This window comes from Cololabis saira, chromosome 21 (assembly GCF_033807715.1).
Source record: "Cololabis saira isolate AMF1-May2022 chromosome 21, fColSai1.1, whole genome shotgun sequence".
Taxonomy (NCBI): domain Eukaryota; kingdom Metazoa; phylum Chordata; class Actinopteri; order Beloniformes; family Belonidae; genus Cololabis; species Cololabis saira.
In genome coordinates, this window is record NC_084607.1 from 30,552,907 (window position 1) to 30,573,877 (window position 20,971).

General features: G+C 41.6%; 1 protein-coding gene across 2 annotated transcripts; it reads right to left on the bottom strand.

Moving 5' to 3' along the window:
- Positions 1-6,032: 6,032 nt before the first annotated feature.
- mcoln1b (mucolipin TRP cation channel 1b) lies at positions 6,033-20,086 on the bottom strand. 2 transcript variants are annotated; one of them, XM_061711723.1, is made up of 13 exons: positions 19,932-20,086; positions 18,394-18,641; positions 17,210-17,371; positions 16,960-17,116; positions 15,657-15,738; positions 15,469-15,565; positions 12,052-12,151; positions 11,868-11,974; positions 11,519-11,668; positions 11,284-11,385; positions 10,215-10,337; positions 9,933-10,139; positions 6,033-7,568 (listed from the first exon to the last, which is right to left on the bottom strand). In XM_061711723.1, the coding sequence occupies exons 1-13, from the start codon at positions 19,978-19,980 to the stop codon at positions 7,431-7,433; spliced, it is 1,722 nt and encodes a 573-aa protein (XP_061567707.1). In that variant the 5' UTR covers positions 19,981-20,086; the 3' UTR covers positions 6,033-7,430. The 2 variants fall into 2 exon arrangements, with proteins under 2 accessions (XP_061567707.1, XP_061567708.1); XM_061711724.1 differs by having other exon boundaries at positions 18,394-18,636; positions 19,932-20,032.
- Between the last annotated feature and the right edge of the window lie 885 nt (positions 20,087-20,971).

Sequence of the window (20,971 nt, forward strand, 5' to 3'; positions counted from 1 at the left end):
GTTCCTCTCCTCTCCAGAGCAGGAGCTTTTCACCAGAGACAGTCTGGGTGGGCACGCCGCCTGTCTGCCTGTCTGCCTGTGTGCCTGTCTGCCTGTCTGCTGCGCTGCATGCTCAGCTCCCAGCAGCCGCCCGCCCCTGCCTACATGAGCCAGGCTTTTGTGTGCTGCTCTGTTCTGGATGGGCTTCTTTTCATGTCAAATCTGTGGGGCACTCAAGTGCAGCACTGGGAAGAATTACATCTGTGTTTATTGTCGGAGCTCCAGTTTTGGACGGCTACTGCACAAATCTGGAAATGAACACCAAACCGTGCACCTGACTGAGGGGAATACTGAGGTCTTATCTGCTGCTCTTTCTTTATCTCCTTTGTCAGGTTTCCAGAGGAAGCTTTGTGTGCACACCCCCCCCAATCAGACTGACCTTACGCTGCCCAGCTAGTTTCCTGCACTGATAAACCTCAAATAATTGAGCCCCTTCTTGTTGCTAGGTGTTATCTGCCCTTGAAAATGAGCCTTGTCTTTTTTAAACCTTGTTAGAGGTTAGGTTATATCCAGTACTCGAGTTGTAAAAAGAAATCAGGGGGGATGGTGGATTTTATCATACGGGGACAGATAATTTGTGCTGATTACAAATAATATAATATATTACAAATAATAGCAGTGACCAAAACACCTGCAGAAATACTGCAGGAATGACATAGCAGCAGTTAAATGCAGCCTTCTGTAAGCTTTAAATATCCACTGGGCTTACATCAAATACATCAAAACACAACAATAAAAAACAGTTTTCTGAACTTATCAATATGACTCTGTCCTTCACAGGATAAGTAAAATGGATCACTGCAAAAACTCAAAATCTTAACAAGAATATTTGTCTTATTTCTAGTTAAAATGTCTCATTTTAGTAAAAATAATCTCATTTCACTTAAAACAAGACTCATCACTGGAAAAAACAACAATTTTCACCTGTTTCAAGTAGATTTTCACTTGAAATAAGTAGAAAAATCTGCATGTGGAACAAGATTTTATTGCATAAGATGATAAATCTTGTCCCACTGGCAGATGTTCCTACTTATTTCAAGTGAAAATGTATTTAAAAACAGGTGAAAATTGTCAAATAAGTTATTTTTCTGGTGTTATTTTTCTGGTGATGACTAAATGTTGAAATAGCAGTAAAACCACATTCATTGATGAAATGAAATAAGGGATGGAAAGGGGGGATGGCAGTTTTACAGGGGGGATGATTTGGACCGTTTTTATTTTAGGGGGGGATTCCATCCCCCCTCATCCCCCCTCAACTCCAGTACTGGTTATATCCATGGGCAGGAGAGGATGTTAAGATGGCTCCCAGAGAGCACATGTGCAGGTGTTTTTGCGGCTGAACAAAGGTGTTTTTCTGGGACATTCAAGGACCGCACACTTGAGGCTGATGGACGCACTGGCACGGTCAACAGGGCGCAACAAAGAGAGGAAGGCAGGTTTTTTTCTCACAGGCGGTGGTTAGCAGCAGCGGAGACAGGAAGGGGCAGGGCTGTGTACCCCAGCGCTCAGTTTCCGTGTTATTTATCTCATTGTTTTTTCCCTTCGGCTCGCAGTCCAGCTGGGGCAGCCGTGGCACAAAAGCACTGGCGCTCGCTCAATCCCCCAAAAACCCTGGCCTCCAGTCAGGAGTCTGCCACCTTTCACCAACTCTCGTACGAGCATTAGTGATCCAACCAGCAGCAGATACAGGCCCTGCGCTGCTTGTGTTTCATTTATACCAAACGAGGAGTCGGATTCCCCGCAGGCCTGACTCTAGGAGAGCTGGCAACTGGGAGACACGCCCTTCACGTCCAACACTGAGGCTGATTATCACGAGAGGCCGCACCACGTGCAGCACTTCACACTCAAATGGCTTGATTGTTATTGTATCAGAAATGGGGTGTGAGTGAGCTGCTAGCATGCAGATACAGGTTAGCATGTGCAGCTGCTGCTGCTGCTCTCGGCGAGCAGCGGGAGCTCCCCGAAGAACACAACATCCCAACACGGCATATCATTAGCATGCAGGATGCTTCTGCACTCCCTGAACAAGGAAGCCAGCAACAACCTCATTAATGGACCATAATCGTATATTAGAGTGTGTTACTCTGCAGTATGTGGGTCAAACGTGTTTTTCGCTGACTGTTATGATGATTTTAATGCAGATCATGAATCTTGTGGTATCAAAATCCAGATCCCAGCAGGTTTTTGTTCTGTCGGGGACTTCAAAGGCTGTTTCTGAACGTGCCAACTAGGAATGGGCGATATTTTACCGTTCACGATAAACCGTCACAAAAATTCCCCACAGTAAGAATTTGTCATCTCGCGTTTTTGACGTTTTTTTTGACGTTTTTGTGTAAAGCTGATTTATGGTTCTGCGTTAAATCGACGCAAATCGACGAAAGGAAGGAAGGAAGGGAAGAAGGAAGGAAGGAAGGAAGGAAGGAAGGAAGGAAGGGAAGAAGGAAGGAAGGAAGGAAGGAAGGAAGGAAGGAAGGAAGGAAGGAAGGAAGGAAGGAAGGAAGGAAGGAAGGAAGGAAGGAAGGAAGGAAGGAAGGAAGGAATGGAAGAAGGAAGGAAGGAGAGAGCAGGAGGAAAGAAGGAAGGAAGGAAGGAAGAAGGAAGGAAGCAAGGAAAGAAGGAAGGAAGGGAAGAAGGAAAGAAGGAAGGAAGGAAGGAAGGAAGGAAGGAAGGAAGGAAGGAAGGAAGGAAGGAAGGAAGGAAGGAAGGAAGGAAATGAGCTAGAAAGAAAGAAATATATGAGCCTGAAAGAAAGAAAGAAAGAAAGAAAGAAAGAAAGAAAGAAAGAAAGAAAGAAAGAAAGAAAGAAAGAAAGAAAGAAAGAAAGAAAGAAAGAAGGAAGGAAGGAAGGAAGGAAGGAAGGAAGGAAGGAAGGAAGGAAGGAAGGAAGGAAGGAAGAAAGAAAAGAAGGAAGGAAGGAAGGAAGGAAATGAGCTAGAAAGAAAGAAATATATGAGCCTGAAAGAAAGAAAGAAAGAAAGAAAGAAAGAAAGAAAGAAAGAAAGAAAGAAAGAAAGAAAGAAAGAAAGAAAGAAAGAAAGAAAGAAAGAAAGAAAGAAAGAAAGAAAGAAAGAAAGAAAGAAAGAAAGAAAGAAAGAAAGAAAGAAGGATAAATTCCCGTTGATGACGTTTTTGTGTGACAAACATGGCGGATCATTTCAGTTTTGCAGTACAGGTGTACTAACTTAATTGGTTTTTATTAATTCAATTTAATTGGTGTAGTTTAGTAGCATTTAGTATCTTTTAGAGCAGTGTTTTGGGGGCTCCAAAGACTGAATGTGGTGATAGATTTATAGTTACAAAGGTGGAGTTGAATTGGTATTTTTTTTATCGTAATTTTTATCGTTATCGGGATAAATGCCAGAAATGATCGTGATACATTTTTTAGTCCATACCGCCCATCCCTAGTGCCAACTGAATAATTGAAGTGTAATCCACACAATAAGTTTTCTCCTTGACTGTTGAATCAGCTTTAACCTGAAACATCAGACCGGCTGGTTCCTCTCACTTTAACAACTTCCCCGCTGTCTCTCGTAGCATCCGTCCTCCAGTGAATAATGCATGCAGGTTCTGAGTACGTTGGATGGTGATATTGCTCCAACTGATGAGTAAAGGACTGTACGCGCATCGGCCTTGATCTCCGTCGTCTTTGTGTCCACTTGCATAATCAGCATGTACTCCACTTCCACTTAGGTTGTGTTGAGTAGAAGGGCAGTGCTGGATAATGGCCCACCTGAAGGTCAAGCGCCGTGCTCAGGATGGTTAATCGTTAATGAGGGTCATATTTGACCCCATCTCCTCAAAGTGCATGTGTTTTTCCTCTCTTTCTCTCTCTCTCTCTTCTTCTTTGCTTTTCTTTGTATTGATTTCTTATGATTGGCTTCTTGAGGCAGCAGAGAGAGCATGCTCTCCCCATCTAGTGGCGTCAAATGGTACCAAAAATAATGCAGCAGGCGCATGAACAATAGAAAAACCAAAAACGAGTAACCGGTGCCACGTGAGATCAATCCTTTACCGTGCAGTTTAGAAAACACCTACTGCCAGCTCATCACTCACCCAGGAACGGAGATGAAACTCTGAAACATCGCTGGCTTATCACTTTATTTGATGGTGTTTTACACAGTTTATGATTATAAGCATGATATATTGTCCTTTAAAGATGACTAAAATGATAAAGGATGAGTCTTATTAACGAGAAACAACATGCGAGTCGTCACTTTTTGTGTCTGTGTTTCAAAGTTTATTTATATGACGATTACATTCATAAGAGAAAGAGAATCTGTACAGAAAAGAGGCTGAAAACCTGCAGGAACGCCAGACAAATTCATTCCCTTTGAGCTATTAATGGTTCCCTTTCAAAATAAGGTGTATATAATGTACTACTACCAGTACTATTCCTCAAACATCAATGTAATCCACTAGCGGTTACCCTTCTGCCTGCGGCCTCAGTTTCAGTGCAGCGACATCATCATGGATGCATTTCACATGTTAAATAAAACACAGATTTAACGTTCACAGCTGTCTATGGTGCTTAAGTGCAACCTAACAAGGCAGAATACAGATATGAACAAAACTGGACTTGATAATGACACAACTTTGTCCAAAAAGATAGTATAGTATGATATGAACTCTTTGGAAATAAATGTGATCTGATCACCACCTAAGTCACAAATAACTTAATAACTTAAAACCATAACTGCAGGGAAACGTAAGTGAGCCCTTGCAGGCTAAATCTGGTCCAGGCTCCTTCAGCAGCAGAGACGTCCGGATCCAGATCCAGATCCAAATCAGACCTCCCAAATAATTAAAACTTTTGTGTTTAATCGGTCCACAAAGGTGTGGCAAACTTCCGGCGAGCCTGAAGTTCTGTGAGAGCCGTGGCTTCCCCTGCCGTCGGTAGAGTCACCAACAGAGGCTTCTGCCAGTGTCAGCGACCTCTTAAGCCGCTGGCCGCTCCCCGCGGCTTCCTCCATCTCCTAGGGATTAACTCTGCCCTGTGTCTGGGGAGTGGACTTGGTCGGTTGCCCACTTCTACGTCTAAGAGTCGCCACTAAACACTAAACACTAAACACTCCAGCCTCATGCAAAAACGACCATCCTTGATCTGAGGAAGTCTCCTCCTCATGAGTCACGGTTCACATCAGCAGATGTTTCTTATTACTCCACTGTTCTACGGTATTATACCGATGAATGGTTCCTATTGCACGTGACTGCAGGCACAAAAAATAAACCTATGTGGTGTTAGTGCTTGTTTATGGGATGCAGAAGGAAAGGAAACCGTGAGATGCCGTTGACCCTGCGGCTGCGAGAGCTTTGAAAGATCGCTGCACTGCAAAAACTCAAAATCTTACCAGGAATATTTGTTAAAATTAGTTAAATTTTTTTTTTTTTTTTTTTTTCCCCCGCTTCCCAAGTGCATAATCTTTATGTTTTTTAAGTTTGGATGTTGGTGCCCATGCAAAAACAAAGATGTGGTATATAAAGACACATGCTGTTCAAGTAGGAGTGGGTACGGTGTGTATTTATGTGAATATGTGTCTATATGCGAGTAAGATGTGGAAACTAACTGAGCTGTCAAGATAAGTAAGGGTGTGGGTACATGTGTCTATGTGTGTATACTGTATTTATGCTGATTCTGATGTCTTATTAACACCCAGATCTCCCCCATGTTATATGTGTTGTGCCCAGTTGGCGCATGTATGTTGTTTTGTTTCAAAAGAAAAATGAATAAAAAGTAAATTACAAAAAAAAAAGAATTAGTTAAAATTATTAGTTAAAATGTCAAATATTTAGTAAAAAAAATCTCATTACACTTAAAACAAGAGTCATTACCAGAAAAATAACTTGTTATTTGACAATTTTCACCTGTAAATTTTCACTTGAAATAATCTTGTTCCACTGGCTGATTTTTCTACTTATTTCAAGTGAAAATCTACTTGAAACAGGTGAAAATTGTCAAATAACAAGTTCTTTTTCCAGTGATGAGTCTTGTTTTAAGTGTAATGAGATTTTTTTGACTAAAAATGAGACATTTTAACTAGAAATAAGACAAATATTCTTGTTAAGATTTTTAGTTTTTGCAGTGTGACCCTGTGCTGCAAGAGCTTTGAAAGATCGCTGGTCTCAGAGCAGAATTTCCTTCCTGGTTTTCAAAAACTCAGTGGAGCAGAAGATACTTTACTGAGCTAATGTTAACTGTGCTCTGCCTGGGATGCAGCTTGTTGTACGGCATTCATAAGATATGAAATGATAATGTTAAAAAAATAATGTTACACTGGCAGCAGGAAGCTACAGTAGCCTAACCTTAACAAGTCTGCTTCAAATCACATATTTCTGCCTCAAAAATCACATATTTAGGTGTGCATTAATAATTTTAACAAAATTACTAGTCTCAAATCAACAGGATAAAGAATATGATTAAATAATTGGCATAAAAACAAGCATCTACTCCTGGATTTACTGGCCTCGGCCATTTAAACGCGTCATTGTTGAGCAAAGTGTGCTTCTCTTAAAACGTCCCAGCCCTTCAAACGTCAGCTTACGTGATTCAGAGCTCGACTTTTCTCTGGAAACATAAAACCCTCCGTCTCCCAGTCACCTGACTCCTTAGAGCAGGAACAGTTCATACATATTGATGACCAACTGGTTGGCTCCGGGGCTCGTCCTTCCTCGTGCAGCCATCTTCTCCTTCCAGCCGCAGGAAGGCAGGAACAAAGGAGACGAGGAGCAGGAGCGAGCTAATTACCCTGAAGTGGAGGCGCTGCCGTGGATGGAGATGCTGATTAAGCTAATGCATTCAAACATCAAGATAATGGCTATGGTTTGGTTGTTTTTGTTCTCCATCCTGCCCGGCTGACTCTTGAGCCTTTTCCAACCACCGTCCAGGTCCTCCACACTGCATTATGGCAATTTAAATCATCAAGTGGCGCCAACGTCACCGAGGTGAACATGTGGACAATCGCAGCCTTGTGCAAGGTGCATCGTTCAAGTGAAGAGCTGCCTTCATTCCTCTCGGAGGAAGTGTTCACTGGCATTCTGCGCTTTAGTCATTTACGCCCTCACAATCCCCACATTTCAGGCGGAGACGATAAATTATTCATAGGGCACAAAAGCTGAGGCAGGTGATGTGGCTGGAGACCGCGCCGGGCCGTCCACCGCTCCACAAGACATTTTAAAATGCAAAATTTAAATGCGGGCACAGAGGACAAAGTGTTCCAAGGTCGGTGGGTTCAGTCTTCCGGCATTTACGGTGCCTGCTGAGTGGCTGCAAACAGTCAGTGGAGTGGAAATGTGCTGCTTTAAAGATAGAGGATCCAAAAAATAAATAAAAAGGAAAAAAACTTCAAAAGTGTCTTGATGTTGCACACACACATGCTGCACCCGCGACGTCGTCCTCAGCCGTCGCAGCAGCAGCAGAACAAGGAGCACGACGGCCCCTCGGGCCCCCGGAACTTGCCGGAGCTGGGCGTGTCCGTGCACTGGGCGATGAACGCGTGCAGGTCTGTGATGCGAACCTGCTCCTGCGTCTGGGCCTGTGGGAGGAGAACAAGGGTTACAGAGAAAACACGGCTTCTGTGCTGATCCGACAAAACCCAGAAATTACGTAAATGTGTCCAAGCTTTAGATTCCTAAATACAAAGTGTCATTATTGGATATATTAAAGGAGGTGTATTATACAGGTTGTTTTTTTTGCAGTTTTGTAATGTAAAGGGTTTTGAATACAGCCTAAAAAAATCCCCTCTCCCCTCACTGGAGGACTTGCACAACAACCGCTGTATTAAAAGGCAGAACAGACCACAAAGGACACTCTGTGAGTGCACCATGCCCTCAGGTAGACGGGACAGAGCAATAAAAACAAGAACAACCCGTTTTAGAGACAGTCTACAGCTGGAACAAAACAAACTATAAACTGATATGAGGGATTGTGTGCATGTGTAGGCTATTTTTTTTAAAGTATTTATGTGTTTTAATCAGTTATTTGTTTTATTTTGTGTTGTGTGAAAGGGGTTTATATACTATATTTATCTGTTCCTTTTTTAGCACTGACTGATGGCACTTTTAATTTCATTGTTATATAACAATGATCAATAAAGATCTAATCAAATCTAAGGTAGTTTTGAAGGTCTTAATGAAATGTTTGTGACATGCTTTGGTCAAATTAGAAAAAAGAAGATACAAGACAGAAACTCCCTTTTTAAGTGTGTCTTTACAGCTCTGTTCATCGTAAGATTCAGGGGGTGGAATCTCAACCCTTTTATGGTCTAGAATTAAGACGTAGCTACCGCTAGCATATTTAAATTTGTTTTGCAGGTACACCTCGCTGGAGCTCATGAATATGCTCAAATGTCTGTGGGAGCCAATCAGACCAGTCTATCCTTGTAGAGGAAGTCTCTGGGCGGGTTTAACACCGTTAAAGGGGAGTTTTTCCTTTCCACAGTCCCCTGGTGCTTGCTCAGCACGGGGGACTGTGTCGAATAAAAGTGTTGATGATATCTGTAAGAGCCAAAATGAATGTTTTGTATTTTGTTCAGTTGCTATAGTGACACAGGTGTTTGCATTTTCCTACACCTACAGTAATTGCTTCGGGGTGTGGTTGGATGTTATTAAACAGATATGGGAGTGCCTGACAGGTAATGGGGTGAGGGGTTTTTGCTAACTGTCCGTCTTTTTTTTCTTTATCATAGTCATTCATAACTACCGTCATTCGTCACCCGTAATGGCCGTAGTTAATTGTCATGAGTTTGGAAAATAAATACAAAAAGTGGGACTCATTGTGCCTTATTTAAGACGCGTCACAGTATAAAACCTACTCAGCCATCAGCGATTGTGTTGTGGGATCGAGGTCGCTACAATATCTGTTGCTTTACTTAGCAATTGTTGTTGTTATTTTATTGGCTTTGTATTAATTGGACTACTTTTGTACGAGTTGAACTGTATTGTTGCCATGAGATTACATTTGACAGAGAGGTGACGTAATCTGGATGGAAACAGTGTCGATGGCTGCAGCTGAGTGTTAATGGTCATTTCAATCAGCTTTGGCATCCACAAGTTAAAGATTCAGACCTTTTATTCACCGTCTCCCCTCGCTCTATCAAACTCTTCCCCACAACTCACTCTCACTCACTCTCCCGCTGACTCGCTTCCCGTGAATACGTCACCTTTCTTGTTGCTCTGACTGGTCGTAGCACTAATCACCTGCGTGCAAAGGCAGTTTGTTGCCGGCCATTGGATGGGAAGGCTTATTTCTAGTTAAAATGTCTAATTTTTAGTCAAAAAATCACATTACACTTAAAACAAGAGTCGTTACCAGAAAAATAACTTGTTATTTGACAATTTTCACTTGAAATAAGTAGAAAAATCTACAAGTGGGACAAGGTTTATCTTCTCATTACAAGCAAAGAAATCTTGTTCCACTGGCAGATTTTTCTACTTATTTTAAGTGAAAATCTACTTGAAACAGGGGAAAATTGTTGCTTTTTTAGTTTTTGAGTCATGTCTTAAGTGTAATGAGATTTTTTGACAAAAAATTAGACATTTTAACTAGAAATAAGACAAATATTCTTGTTAAGTTTTTGAGTTTTTGCAGTGTAAAGCTGTACTCACATCTGAGGTGCAGCAAATGCAGCTGGACGTGAAATTAAGTGGAGATAAAGATGGGGAAGCTGCTGCTGGATGATTTTATTCTGACAAGACTCTGTGATGTCACAGGACGGTTCAGTGAATGCTCTACTTTTACGTGGCCCCAAATAAAGACACAAGTTATGGATAGGTCTTGTCTGTGTTTGTGTCAACCACAAAATCGTATCTCCACTTTAAACGGTACTCCCAACCACTGGAGCTGGTGGGCCAACATACTATAAAGAGGTAAGGAAAACCAAGTGTAGGCTGAGACGTACCATGATGGTGTCGTAGGCCCCGGTGATGAGGGCGATGAAGAGCGACAGCACCATGTAGATGAAGAGAGAGATGAAGGTGTACAGGTACACCTGGCTGAAGGTCCACACCAGCGTGCCGCTCTGCTCCATCTCTGCAAACGTCACGAACATGTCGTCCCCGTTGATGAGGGAGAACAGGCACTCCGACACCTTGGACAGGGAGCGGAACTGCAGAGAGGGAGCCGTGTTACCCAGAGGACCTTCAGCCGGTTACTGTCACGTTACGTGAGAACGTTATGGTACCTTGGTGTGATACGGGCCCAGCACGATCCACCCGCAGAAGCAGTAGCCGAAATAAATAGCAGCCGCACAGCAGCAGAAACGGATGACGTTCGGAAAAGCAGCTCTGAGAGTCACAATCAAGATCTGTGGAGGGAAAGAAAAAGGAAATAACTGCAGCACACACGGGATCTCCTAAAGCCGGGGTCCGTCTGCAACCTTTATTATCAAAAGAGCCATTTTGCCCCCACTTCTACAAAAAATTAATTGTCGGGAGCCACAAGAAATAAGAGATTTTAAACGTTTTCATCTTTTATTTATTTTAGCTGTTACAACCCCTAAATATAACAACAGAAGTGGAGTGTGCATTTGTAGGCGTACTTTGAAATTCATTAAACTGTGAACTGTAGGACTATTTCAGTCTACAGGACTGTCTCAGAAAATTAGAATATTGTGATTTTCTCTAATGCAATTACTAAAATAAAAATGTCATACATTCTGGATTCATTACAAATCAACTGAAATATTGCAAGCCTTTTATTATTTTAATGTTGCTGATCATGGCTTACAGCTTAAGAAAACTAAAATATCCTATCTCAAAAAATTTGAATATTCTGGGAATCTTAATCTTAAACTGTAAACCATAATCAGCAAATAAAATAAAATAATAAAAGGCTTGCAATATTTCAGTTGATTTGTAATGAATCCAGAATGTATGACATTTTTGTTTTTTTAATTGCATGACAGAAAATAAAGAACTTTATCACAATATTCAAATTTTCTGAGACAGTCCTGTATATTTGTGTAAAAGTAAAATAAAAACTACCCAACTTTAATATAAATAAAAAATGTAGCTTAGCAGCTTAAAAAATAACTCAACTCAAACTCCAAGATAACTGCCCAACAAAATAAACTAATAATATGACTAAAAATTAATTCAGAAATATAATTTATTTTTGGGGCCAAATGGAGCCACCACAATGAGAATGAAGAGCCGCAGGTTGCAGACCCCTGTTCTAAAGATTCTTCTTTCCACAGAAAAATAAGTCAAAACAGGAGATCCACAGAGTGAATGTTGAATTTCTCCACTCACGTTGTACTTCTGAAAGAAGCTGAGGTAGCGGATGACGCCCACCCACACCAGCAGGGTGGAGGTTCCCAACAGGATGCCGCACAAGTCATACGACGACAAGCTCTGCATCACAACAGAGAGACATCCTTTTTCAAGCTGGAAGAGGGAACTGATCCGAGACTTTACAGTTTATCGCAGTCTGACGTTCCTGCTAAGGGCAGTGAACAATATCACCGGCCGGCTCCGCCGCCGTTACCTTGGACTCGATCCCAATCTTGATGAAGCTCCCGATGATGGTGAACAGGTCGCTGACGATGAGGAGGATGTACCAGCCGTTGATGAACTCCATCCTGTCCCCCCAGCTCACGCTGCGGCCCAGTGTGTGTTTGAAGAACTGCACGTACTCCTGCAGGAGGAGAAGGGGGGAAACTCACATCAAAGCTGCGTTTTCCAATTAGATCATCCCAGCAATGGTGTGACAAAGACCCTGTCATGAACAGGCAGTGATGAAACAGAGCAGATTTAGCTTTTGTGCACTTGAAATGACAAGATATCAGTCGTAAATGAAATGAAAAGGTGCAGAGGTGTTGGTGCAGCATCCTCACGTGCTGCAGGACGATGCCTCTGAGGATGGAGCGGCCGCACAGCAGCAGGGACAACAGGCACACGATGGCCACCGCCACGTCGAAGAACTCCCGCGCGTAGCTCTCCGCTGGAAAATAAATAAAAAAAGTCAGCTGAGGGATAACTGGGAGTGACATCCGGCCCACACACCCACCTGGGACTCACCGTGTCCGGACACGTTTGGATCTTTACACTCTTTAATGGAGGCCAGGTTCTGCAGACTGATCTTGACCTTGCCGCTGTGCGCCCTGTTGTCCATGACGATCTGACGGCACAAACGAGAATCAGTTCATCAAATAACCACTAGACATGCATCCGTCTATTCTCTTGATTAGGGATGGGAATCGAAAACTGGTTCTTGGTGAGAAACGGTTCTTGGTGAGAACCGGTTCTTGGTGAGAACCGGTTCCCAGTGTTTCAATTCCTTGGAATCGGTTGCCTTTTTTGCAAACGATTCCCTTATCAATTCCAGTGGGCGCGAATGACGTCACCAGCAGGAAAACATGGCGACAAAGCGGCATTAACGCTCGAAGGTTTGGTTACATTTCACCAAATCGGATGACAACAGGGCGACTTGTTGTTCTCCACAGCTGGAGACACCAGAAATCCAGAAAGATCGCGTATCCTTCCTGAAAAAGCAGATATGCTTATTTTTCTGCAAAAGAATTGTTAATTCTTCATAGTTGATGCACAGATCCATTGGACTTGAGTTGATTGTATTTGTCACTGGCTGACGTGGTTTTATTTTTGAGTGCTCAGCTCAGATATCCCTTTAAAAAGGACAATTTTAATTTCTATTAGAGAAAAATATTTATTTTATTATTATTATTTTAGATATTTTATCAAATAATTTTGTGGGGATCCCCTGGCACCATGGAGGAGCCCAAGGCTGGGGGCGTCTTAAGACCTGACTGTTGACCTCACTTGTATTTTTTTGTTCAAAGATATAAAACAAAGTTGATGCTAATCGACCTGTTTTTCTCCTTTTTTCCAAATGAGAATCGATAAGAGAATCGATAAAGAATCGAATCGTTAAACAGAATCGAAAATAGAATCGGAATTGGAAAAATCTTATCAATTCCCATCCCTGCTCTTGATATAATAACACCAGGTCGGTTTATGCAGCATCAGACAGCTGATTTTAAAACATTAAAATGTTAGTTTACCATTATTAACAACAAACTACCGGGTTGAAGCCCAGTTTTAATTCAGACTAGAGACGACAGTGAATCTATTTTTCTTTTTAAATACGTCTTTAAATAAATGTCAGTTAATCTTCTCTGGGTTTTGGTGCATTATTTCTTCTTTTTCTCTAGTGTGACATGTGTAACAACAGCAGCCTCAATGTTCTGGTTGATGATGAAAATGTTCCTCCAGCCTCTGGTGTGACCCGCTCTCATATCTTTCCCAGCAGGGTTTTGGGGCCAGAGCAGCAGCAGTTTTCCACGATCTGAACCCATGACCCTTTTCTGCACTTGGTTTCTAAAACAAATTCTAATTCTGCCATATACACAGATTATTTGGGGATGTATGAATACCATCAGCCGTAGATGGGTGTTACTTCCTGAAAGGATTTTGACTCCCTCTGCTCCCAGAAGGATTATTTTAATTACCTTGAAACCCTGATGGGAAAATGGAAAACAACAACAAACAAGACAGAAGATCATCCATCATTTAAGATAGGCTGTCTATTGTAAATTATTTAACTTCTAGTTAAGTATTTGCAGTACGTGACATTCGTTAAGGCCTCTGGTTCATCACTTGAGTCTTTTCTCATAAATATGTAGGCAGAGTTTTCTGTTTCTACGTTGGCGTCTGCACACGCTGAACAACTCTGAAACATTCACCAAAGACATCTGACACGACACTTGTGTCAACAGTTGCAGCTTCTGAAACGATCCGCATTGATGCTTATTGTTAAAACAGAGAACCCTACTGTATTTCTGACTTTAAGAGAATTAAAGTCGGGGCCCCCGTCCCAATTCTCCCCCTCGCCCTCGTTTTCTTCACTACCCCTACATTTTGCGCGTTCCCGTGAAGGTAGTGGTGCCAATTCCTCTTTTCACCAAGGGGGAGGGGGCATAACGAGGGCTAGGGGCTGAGAATAGCCCTTCACATCAAAGGATTTCACATGCTGACTTCGCGAGCGAGGGGGTATAAACATTTCCCAGAATGCTTTTTGTCGTCATTTGCGGACTGAATCCAAAAAAAAAACATGGCGGACATTTTCTTATTTTTTTGTGAATAAAATCAATATTTTGAGTTAGTTTCTGCATAAAAATGCGTTTTGATTACATTTCTAGCGAGAAATATATATTTTACTTTCATAATATTCACTCAGTGAATGTACATAATCCTTTTTTTGTCCGTTGTTCGCGAAGATCGCGCTGGAATAAAGGCTGTTAGGTTACGCCGTAGGCTACTTAAGCTACGCCGTGGGCTACGTAACCTACGCCGTAGGCTACGTAACCTACGCCGTAGGCTACGTAAGCTACGCCGTAGGCTACGTAACCTACGCCGTGGGCTACGTAACCTACGCCGTAGGCTACGTAACCTACGCCGTAGGCTACGTAAGCTACGCCGTAGGCTACGTAAGCTACGCCGTAGGCTCTGCGTCGATTTGACTTGCCGACCGAGGGCAAACAGGCAGACTCGTCTCAGATTGTGACCGAGGGAGCAAGCATTTTTTTGTGGGAAATAGAGTAATAGAGAAATAGAATAATCCTGTGACTCGTCCGATTTGTTTTGGATTTCTGATATAATAGTTTTCAGAAACCACAAAGCTGTTATCTGGGTGGCCCACGTCTGAAGGGAGACATTAAACGCAGCCTGACCACCCACTCTGTCTGACCTCAGTAGAAAACACTTACAAGAGATTTAAAGTAACCATGTTCAGGAAATTATAAAGTCCCTTAAAAATATATATGTTTATGCTCTGGGTTGTTTCTTTGAAATGTATCCATTTTAACATGAAGGTCTCAGACAAGACTGAAGCATACTGGTGTCACACAGACTGGAGATGAGACTTATCTCTGACGGACGAATAAGTTCTGAAGCCAAACTTTAATACTTTACAGAGTCCAAGTATATTCATTTCTCATGGGATTTGTGTGGGAGCCTTGGCCACTTGATTAAACCAAAACTGCTGAGAGCAGCAAAACAATAGCCTTGGCCGACTAAATGTACAGACTGGTAGTCTGCTCAAAAAAAGATTAACACTGATCTTAAAGATGTTTTTGTCTACTAGAATTGTAAGAATGAATCATCCTTTGTGCCTTAAAATCATTATGCTTGCTTTGTTTCATCATCATTCTGCATCGAGACACCTGATGTATGCTCTGACCCTTTTGCAGGCAACTGTTTCATTAAATCTACTGAAATTTGGATCATTTCTCAAGTCTTATTGTTGGTAACTTAGACACCCAGTTTCAGTCCAGTTATTCACCTAGTTGGAGTGTTTGATGGGTTTTTCCACAACAATTTGTTTCTTCGGTTTAGAGTTGTCGAGGAATGACCCAGGTTTGACTTTGTGAAGCCAAAACTAGAAAACATTTCTTTGTGTGCCGTACTGAACTGGCTTACTGTGATGGCGAAGGTGTAGCAGTCGGGGATCTCATTGTTTATGATGGTCTGGATGTTGATGGCCTTCAGCTGGAAGTCAATGGTCACATTGATCAGCCTGGAGGAGAGATTGGTGACACAGAGACACTGTCAGAGTCAGGTAAAAGCTTCCCTGTGTTTGGTCTGTAATGCTAAAACAGATGTCTGACTTGTAAAACTGGATGGTGAAATTCTTGTAGTCGCCGTGTCCTGACGCAGAACCGTACGTGGCCGGGTCCAGCCCGATGCAATCTGGAAAATTAAATCAGAAAATAGCCATGAAGGAACTGAAAGATGCCACGTGGGGAAGCCGTAAATGTTTCTTTCCACATCACATGGACCTGGTGTGACATTTCTGTACTTCCTCAAATCAGTTCAGCACAATTTCACCGACTCTGAGCCAAAAGTTAAGTTTAATTCACTTCACTTTAACCACAAGACTTGTCGTGCACTGCCGACGGACAATCTCTGCCAAATGGGCAGGTGCATGCAAATAATTCCTTTCCCATGAAGTTTGCTGCTACGTCTCACAGCTGGGTTTTTACTGATAGCGTACATTTCAAGCTTTTGACTAGGGCGCAGTTGCAGACAACTCCTGACATGCAGAGCAAAGGAACAGTCGTCCCCTGAAGGGCCAGATTAACACCGGAGGAATGAAAAGCTGCAGTTTAGTTGTGCAGGGAATCATCTCAGGCAGTACTGGAGTTGAGGGGGGATGAGGGGGGATGGCATCCCCCCTGAAATAAAAATTGTCAAAATCATCCCCCCTGTAAAACTGCCATCCCCCCTTTCCATCCCTTATGTCATTTCATCAATGAATGTGGTTTTACTGATATTTCAACATTTAGAGTCATCACCAGAAAAATAACACCAGAAAAATAACTTATTTGACAATTTTCACCTGTTTCAAGTAAATTTTCACTTGAAATAAATAGAAAAATCTGCCAGTGGGACAAGATTTATCTTCTTATTACAAGCAAAAAAATCTTGTTCCACTGGCAGATTTTTCTACTTATTTCAAGTGAAAATCTACTTGAAACAGGTGAAAAATTGTTGTTTTTTCCACTGATGAGTCTTGTTTTAAGTGTAATGAGATTTTTTTACTAAAATGAGACATTTTAACTAGAAATAAGACAAATATTCTTGTTAAGATTTAGAATTTTTGGCAGTGATCCATTTTACTTATTGTATATTGATAAGTTCAGAAAACTGTTTTTTATTGTTGTGTTTTGATGTATTTGATGTAAGCCCAGTGGATATTTAAAGCTTACAGAAGGCTGCATTTAACTGCTGCTATGTCATTCCTGCAGTATTTCTGCAGGTGTTTTGGTCAGTTCTACTATTTGTAATATATTATATTATTTGTAATCAGCACAAATTATCTGTCCCCATGTGATAAAATCCACCATCCCCCCTGATTTTCTTTTACAACTCGACTACTGATCTCAGGAGGGAAAGACAAGGTCCTCGTACCGGTCACAACGCGTGGGTCAATGTCAAACGTGTCATTGACGGGGTCGATGGTTCCCTTCCTGTAGTAGCGCTGGCAGAGAGAGAGCGCGCTCCCTCCCGTGCCGACGCCCATCACGTACGCGTACCGACCCAGTGCCATCTGGGGCAGAGCCAAGTACTGGAGAGGTGGAGATGAGAATCAGCAGGAGGGTTAAAGCGGAACAACTGATTTCAGATCTGACTGCACTTTAAACGGCGTAGTTGGTACTACCTGCTCGATGGCAAACTGGATGTGGCTGTACAGCTCCATCTGCGTGTGCACAGCCTGGGGGGCGTTGTCCTGGTAACCCTTCAGGAAGAGGTGCCTGAACGCTGCCGTGTTTTCCTCTTTGAATGTCACCACCATCTGGTTGCTCAGCCCGAACAGCACCAACTTAGAAAGCAGAGAGAACAAGTGAGCTGCAACATTCAGCTGCAACATTCAGGCAGCTCTGAGGCCCAAGCCACAATCACAAACCGAGACATTTTATACGCTAAGAAACCAAACAGAGTAATTCTTACACTCTTTTCCGTTCACATTTACTTGTAGATGGTGTTTAAAACTCAAGATATTGACTTTTTTTCCCTCTCCAATTTAGCACTTTAGGAATTTATGAAAGAAAAGAAAGATTTGAATTCAAACAGCTGCTGTCAACAGATCCTTGATGATTTAGTACTAAAGGAGCATCTATTTGTGACCCTTCTGCATTTTAAGCAGGAGGTGACGGATGCCTGGACCTCTCTTCTCATGCTGCTGCCCCCAAAACAAAGACTTGTGGAATTTGATGGATGAATTCATCGGTGAAAGGTTATCCATGAAATGCTGAGTCTTGGAGGAGCAAAGATGGACAGAGACTCTCCACTTTATTAACAAGTGCGTCATAAAAATCCTAGAAATGTTTAAAACCATGTTCCTCAAAGCAAAAGTGGAAGAAATTTTAAATTTGAATTTTCCCTTTACTGTTTATAATGTTAAAATCAAGGAATCTGGAGGAAATTGTTAAGGTATATAGGAGTTTTTCATGCATAAAAAGGTACAAGGACACAAATCGCTGGACACCAGGGATTTTCTGATCCCTGAGAAGGTGCCGCAGCAAAAAACACTCATGGCTGATATAATTTTACGGGATATCTTTGGGAATCCGTCCATCTACCTGTTATCTATACCTGATTCCTCCTCTACGGAGGAATGAGGGTTTAAGGTTTTATCCATGTTCTTGACAAAGGCCATCTGTGGTAGTGTATATCAACAGATGAAATTAAGTTGACGATAAAAAAAACTAAGATAATTTGTGTCTTTGTGGAATGCAAAGAATTTTACTGCAACTCAAAATAAATGTAAGAATCCCTGCATGGTCAGTGTGGAGATGGTACTGGTATGGTGCTGATGTGGACTGAATGGAAGTCGGTCTCCACCTGCACGGTGACGATGAGGATTTTGAGCAGCTGCAGGGCCAGTTTGAAGGGCTTGCGCCCCTTGGCGTGATATTTGTCACACGGGCTCATGAAGAAGTACTTGAGTTTCCTCCTCAGGGCCTCCTCCTCTTCCTCCTCCAGCTGCTGGTGCAGCTCGGCTCCCACCAGCTGGGTGGGACGTGGACCCCCGCCGCCGTGCACGCCCTGGGATCCATAGCTGGAGGTGGAGGAGAGCAGCCGGTCCTTCTCTGAGAAACGCAGACAGAACAGATGCACTCAAGGGAGGAAGAACTGTGTACGTTGATAAAAGTTCTTGTAATGTCCGTGTGTTGATGTACAGTACTGTCTCAGAAAATTAGAATATGCAATTACAAAAACAAAACCTTTATTATCAAAAGAGCCATTTTGCCCCCACTTCTACAAAAAATAAATTGTCGGGAGCCGCAAGAAATAACAGAGATTTAAAACGTTTTCAACTTTAATTTATTTTAGCTGTTACAACCCCTAAATATAACAACAGAAGTGTAGGATGCATTTGTAGGCGTACTTTGAAATAAATTAAACTGTGAACTGTAGGACTATTTCAGTCTACAGGACTGTCTCAGAAAATTTGAATATCGTGATTTTCTGTAATGCAATTAAAAAAACAAAAATGTCATACATTCTGGATTCATTACAAATCAACTGAAATATTGCAAGCCTATTATTATATTAATATTGCTGATTATGGGTTACACCTTAAGAAAACTATCTCAAAAAATTTGAATATTCTGGGAATCTTAATCTTAAACTGTAAGCCATAATCAGCAATATTAAAATAATAAAAGGCTTGCAATATTTCAGTTGATTTGTAATGAATTCATCGTGTATGTCATTTTTGTTTTTTTTAATTGCATTACAGAAAATAAAGAACTTTATCACAATATTCTAATTTTCTGAGACAGTCCTGTATGTGTGGAGGGTTGAATGTGTCTAGATATGTGTTTATTTTATTTTATTTGTTTTTATTTCATTTTATTTTTTTAAATTTATTTTTATATATGATGCACTGACTGGAGAGCACTTTTAATTTCGTTGTACCAGGTGAAAATGACAATAAAGATCTATTCTATTCTATTCTAACTGGACTTCAGTGAAGAGTCAGGTGGCACCAACAGCAGACTACATTTCCCATAATGCCCTCTGATCGTAACAAATATTTTCTTAATAAATGAAACACTTATGTTGGGGGGCTGAAAAAGTGATATTTCTAAATGGATCTGCAGCTGTTCGTTTATATTCTGGGATTTAATGTTTCATATTCTGACGCAGTGGAAAAATAAAAACAACAGCGCCGTCTTTTTAGGCTTTGATCCACCTGCACCTGCACCTGCGCATCCCAATAAACGAATGATCGGAGTCGCAGTAGACATGACGTTCATACTTTAAATCACAGCCTGGATGAACAGATGAAATCCACCAAATGAGAAGAGCCAGTAATAGAAAAGCTGCATTAGTTGAACAGAAACGGACACAAAGACAGGAGGAGACGGACCGACCTGTGGGGGGGATGCTGTCGGGGATGGAGGTGCGGGTGGAGGATGCCATGCTGACGGGAGGACCTCACCACGCCGGGGACAAGCCTCTTCACGGCGTGTTAGGGTTCATGGTGAACGGGCTGAAGGAAAGATGCTGGGAGTCGCCATGGATGAATGACACACTCAAGCCTGATTTATGGTTCAGCGTTACATCGACGCAGAGCCTACGCGGTGGGGTGCGCGTCGCCGCGTACCCTACGCCGTAGATTCTGCGTTGGTGTAACGCGGAACCATAAATCAGCCTTCATAGGTAAACACACCACAGCTTCCCCTCAACCACGTGACAGGTCACGTGACCGACCCGGGCCGAGCCTCTGCTGCTGGGAAGAGAAAACCAAAACAAAGGGCCCAGGCTTTCTGCTATTACTGTTTTATTTAATGTGATTGGTTAAATAAACTGTGAAATTAAGAGTAACACCATATCAGTAAGATATTTTAGTTCAACTGGGTCATAATCTCTATTTACAATTTAATGCAAAGTTTCTTTCTGAGGATATGAGGATGTGAAACCCCAGGTAAACCCACTCATTCAGGATTACAGGTGTCTCACATTATTGTGGAGAAATTACATCCTCTAAATGAATGAATGAATGAATGAATGAATGAATGAATGAATGAATGAATGAATTTTTATTTCGAATATTCACATATGTTCGAAAAAAAGGAGTAGGAAGAAGTATACACTTTTTGCTAGTTCCTACCCCTTTATAACTCGGATTTATAACTATGGATTTACATTATTGCTATTATTATATCTACACAATATCCATATAAATATAATCTATATAAATACTACGTAAACATGCCTATTATTACATAATTATCCATATAAGTATATAGAAAATACAAATATTATATAAATCTATATAAATATACACTATAAACTACATAAATATCCCTATAAATATATATGTGCTACATACCCAATAAATATATAACATATATTACATAATTATAACTATCCCTCTCAACAGATAATATATACTACATAAATATCCACA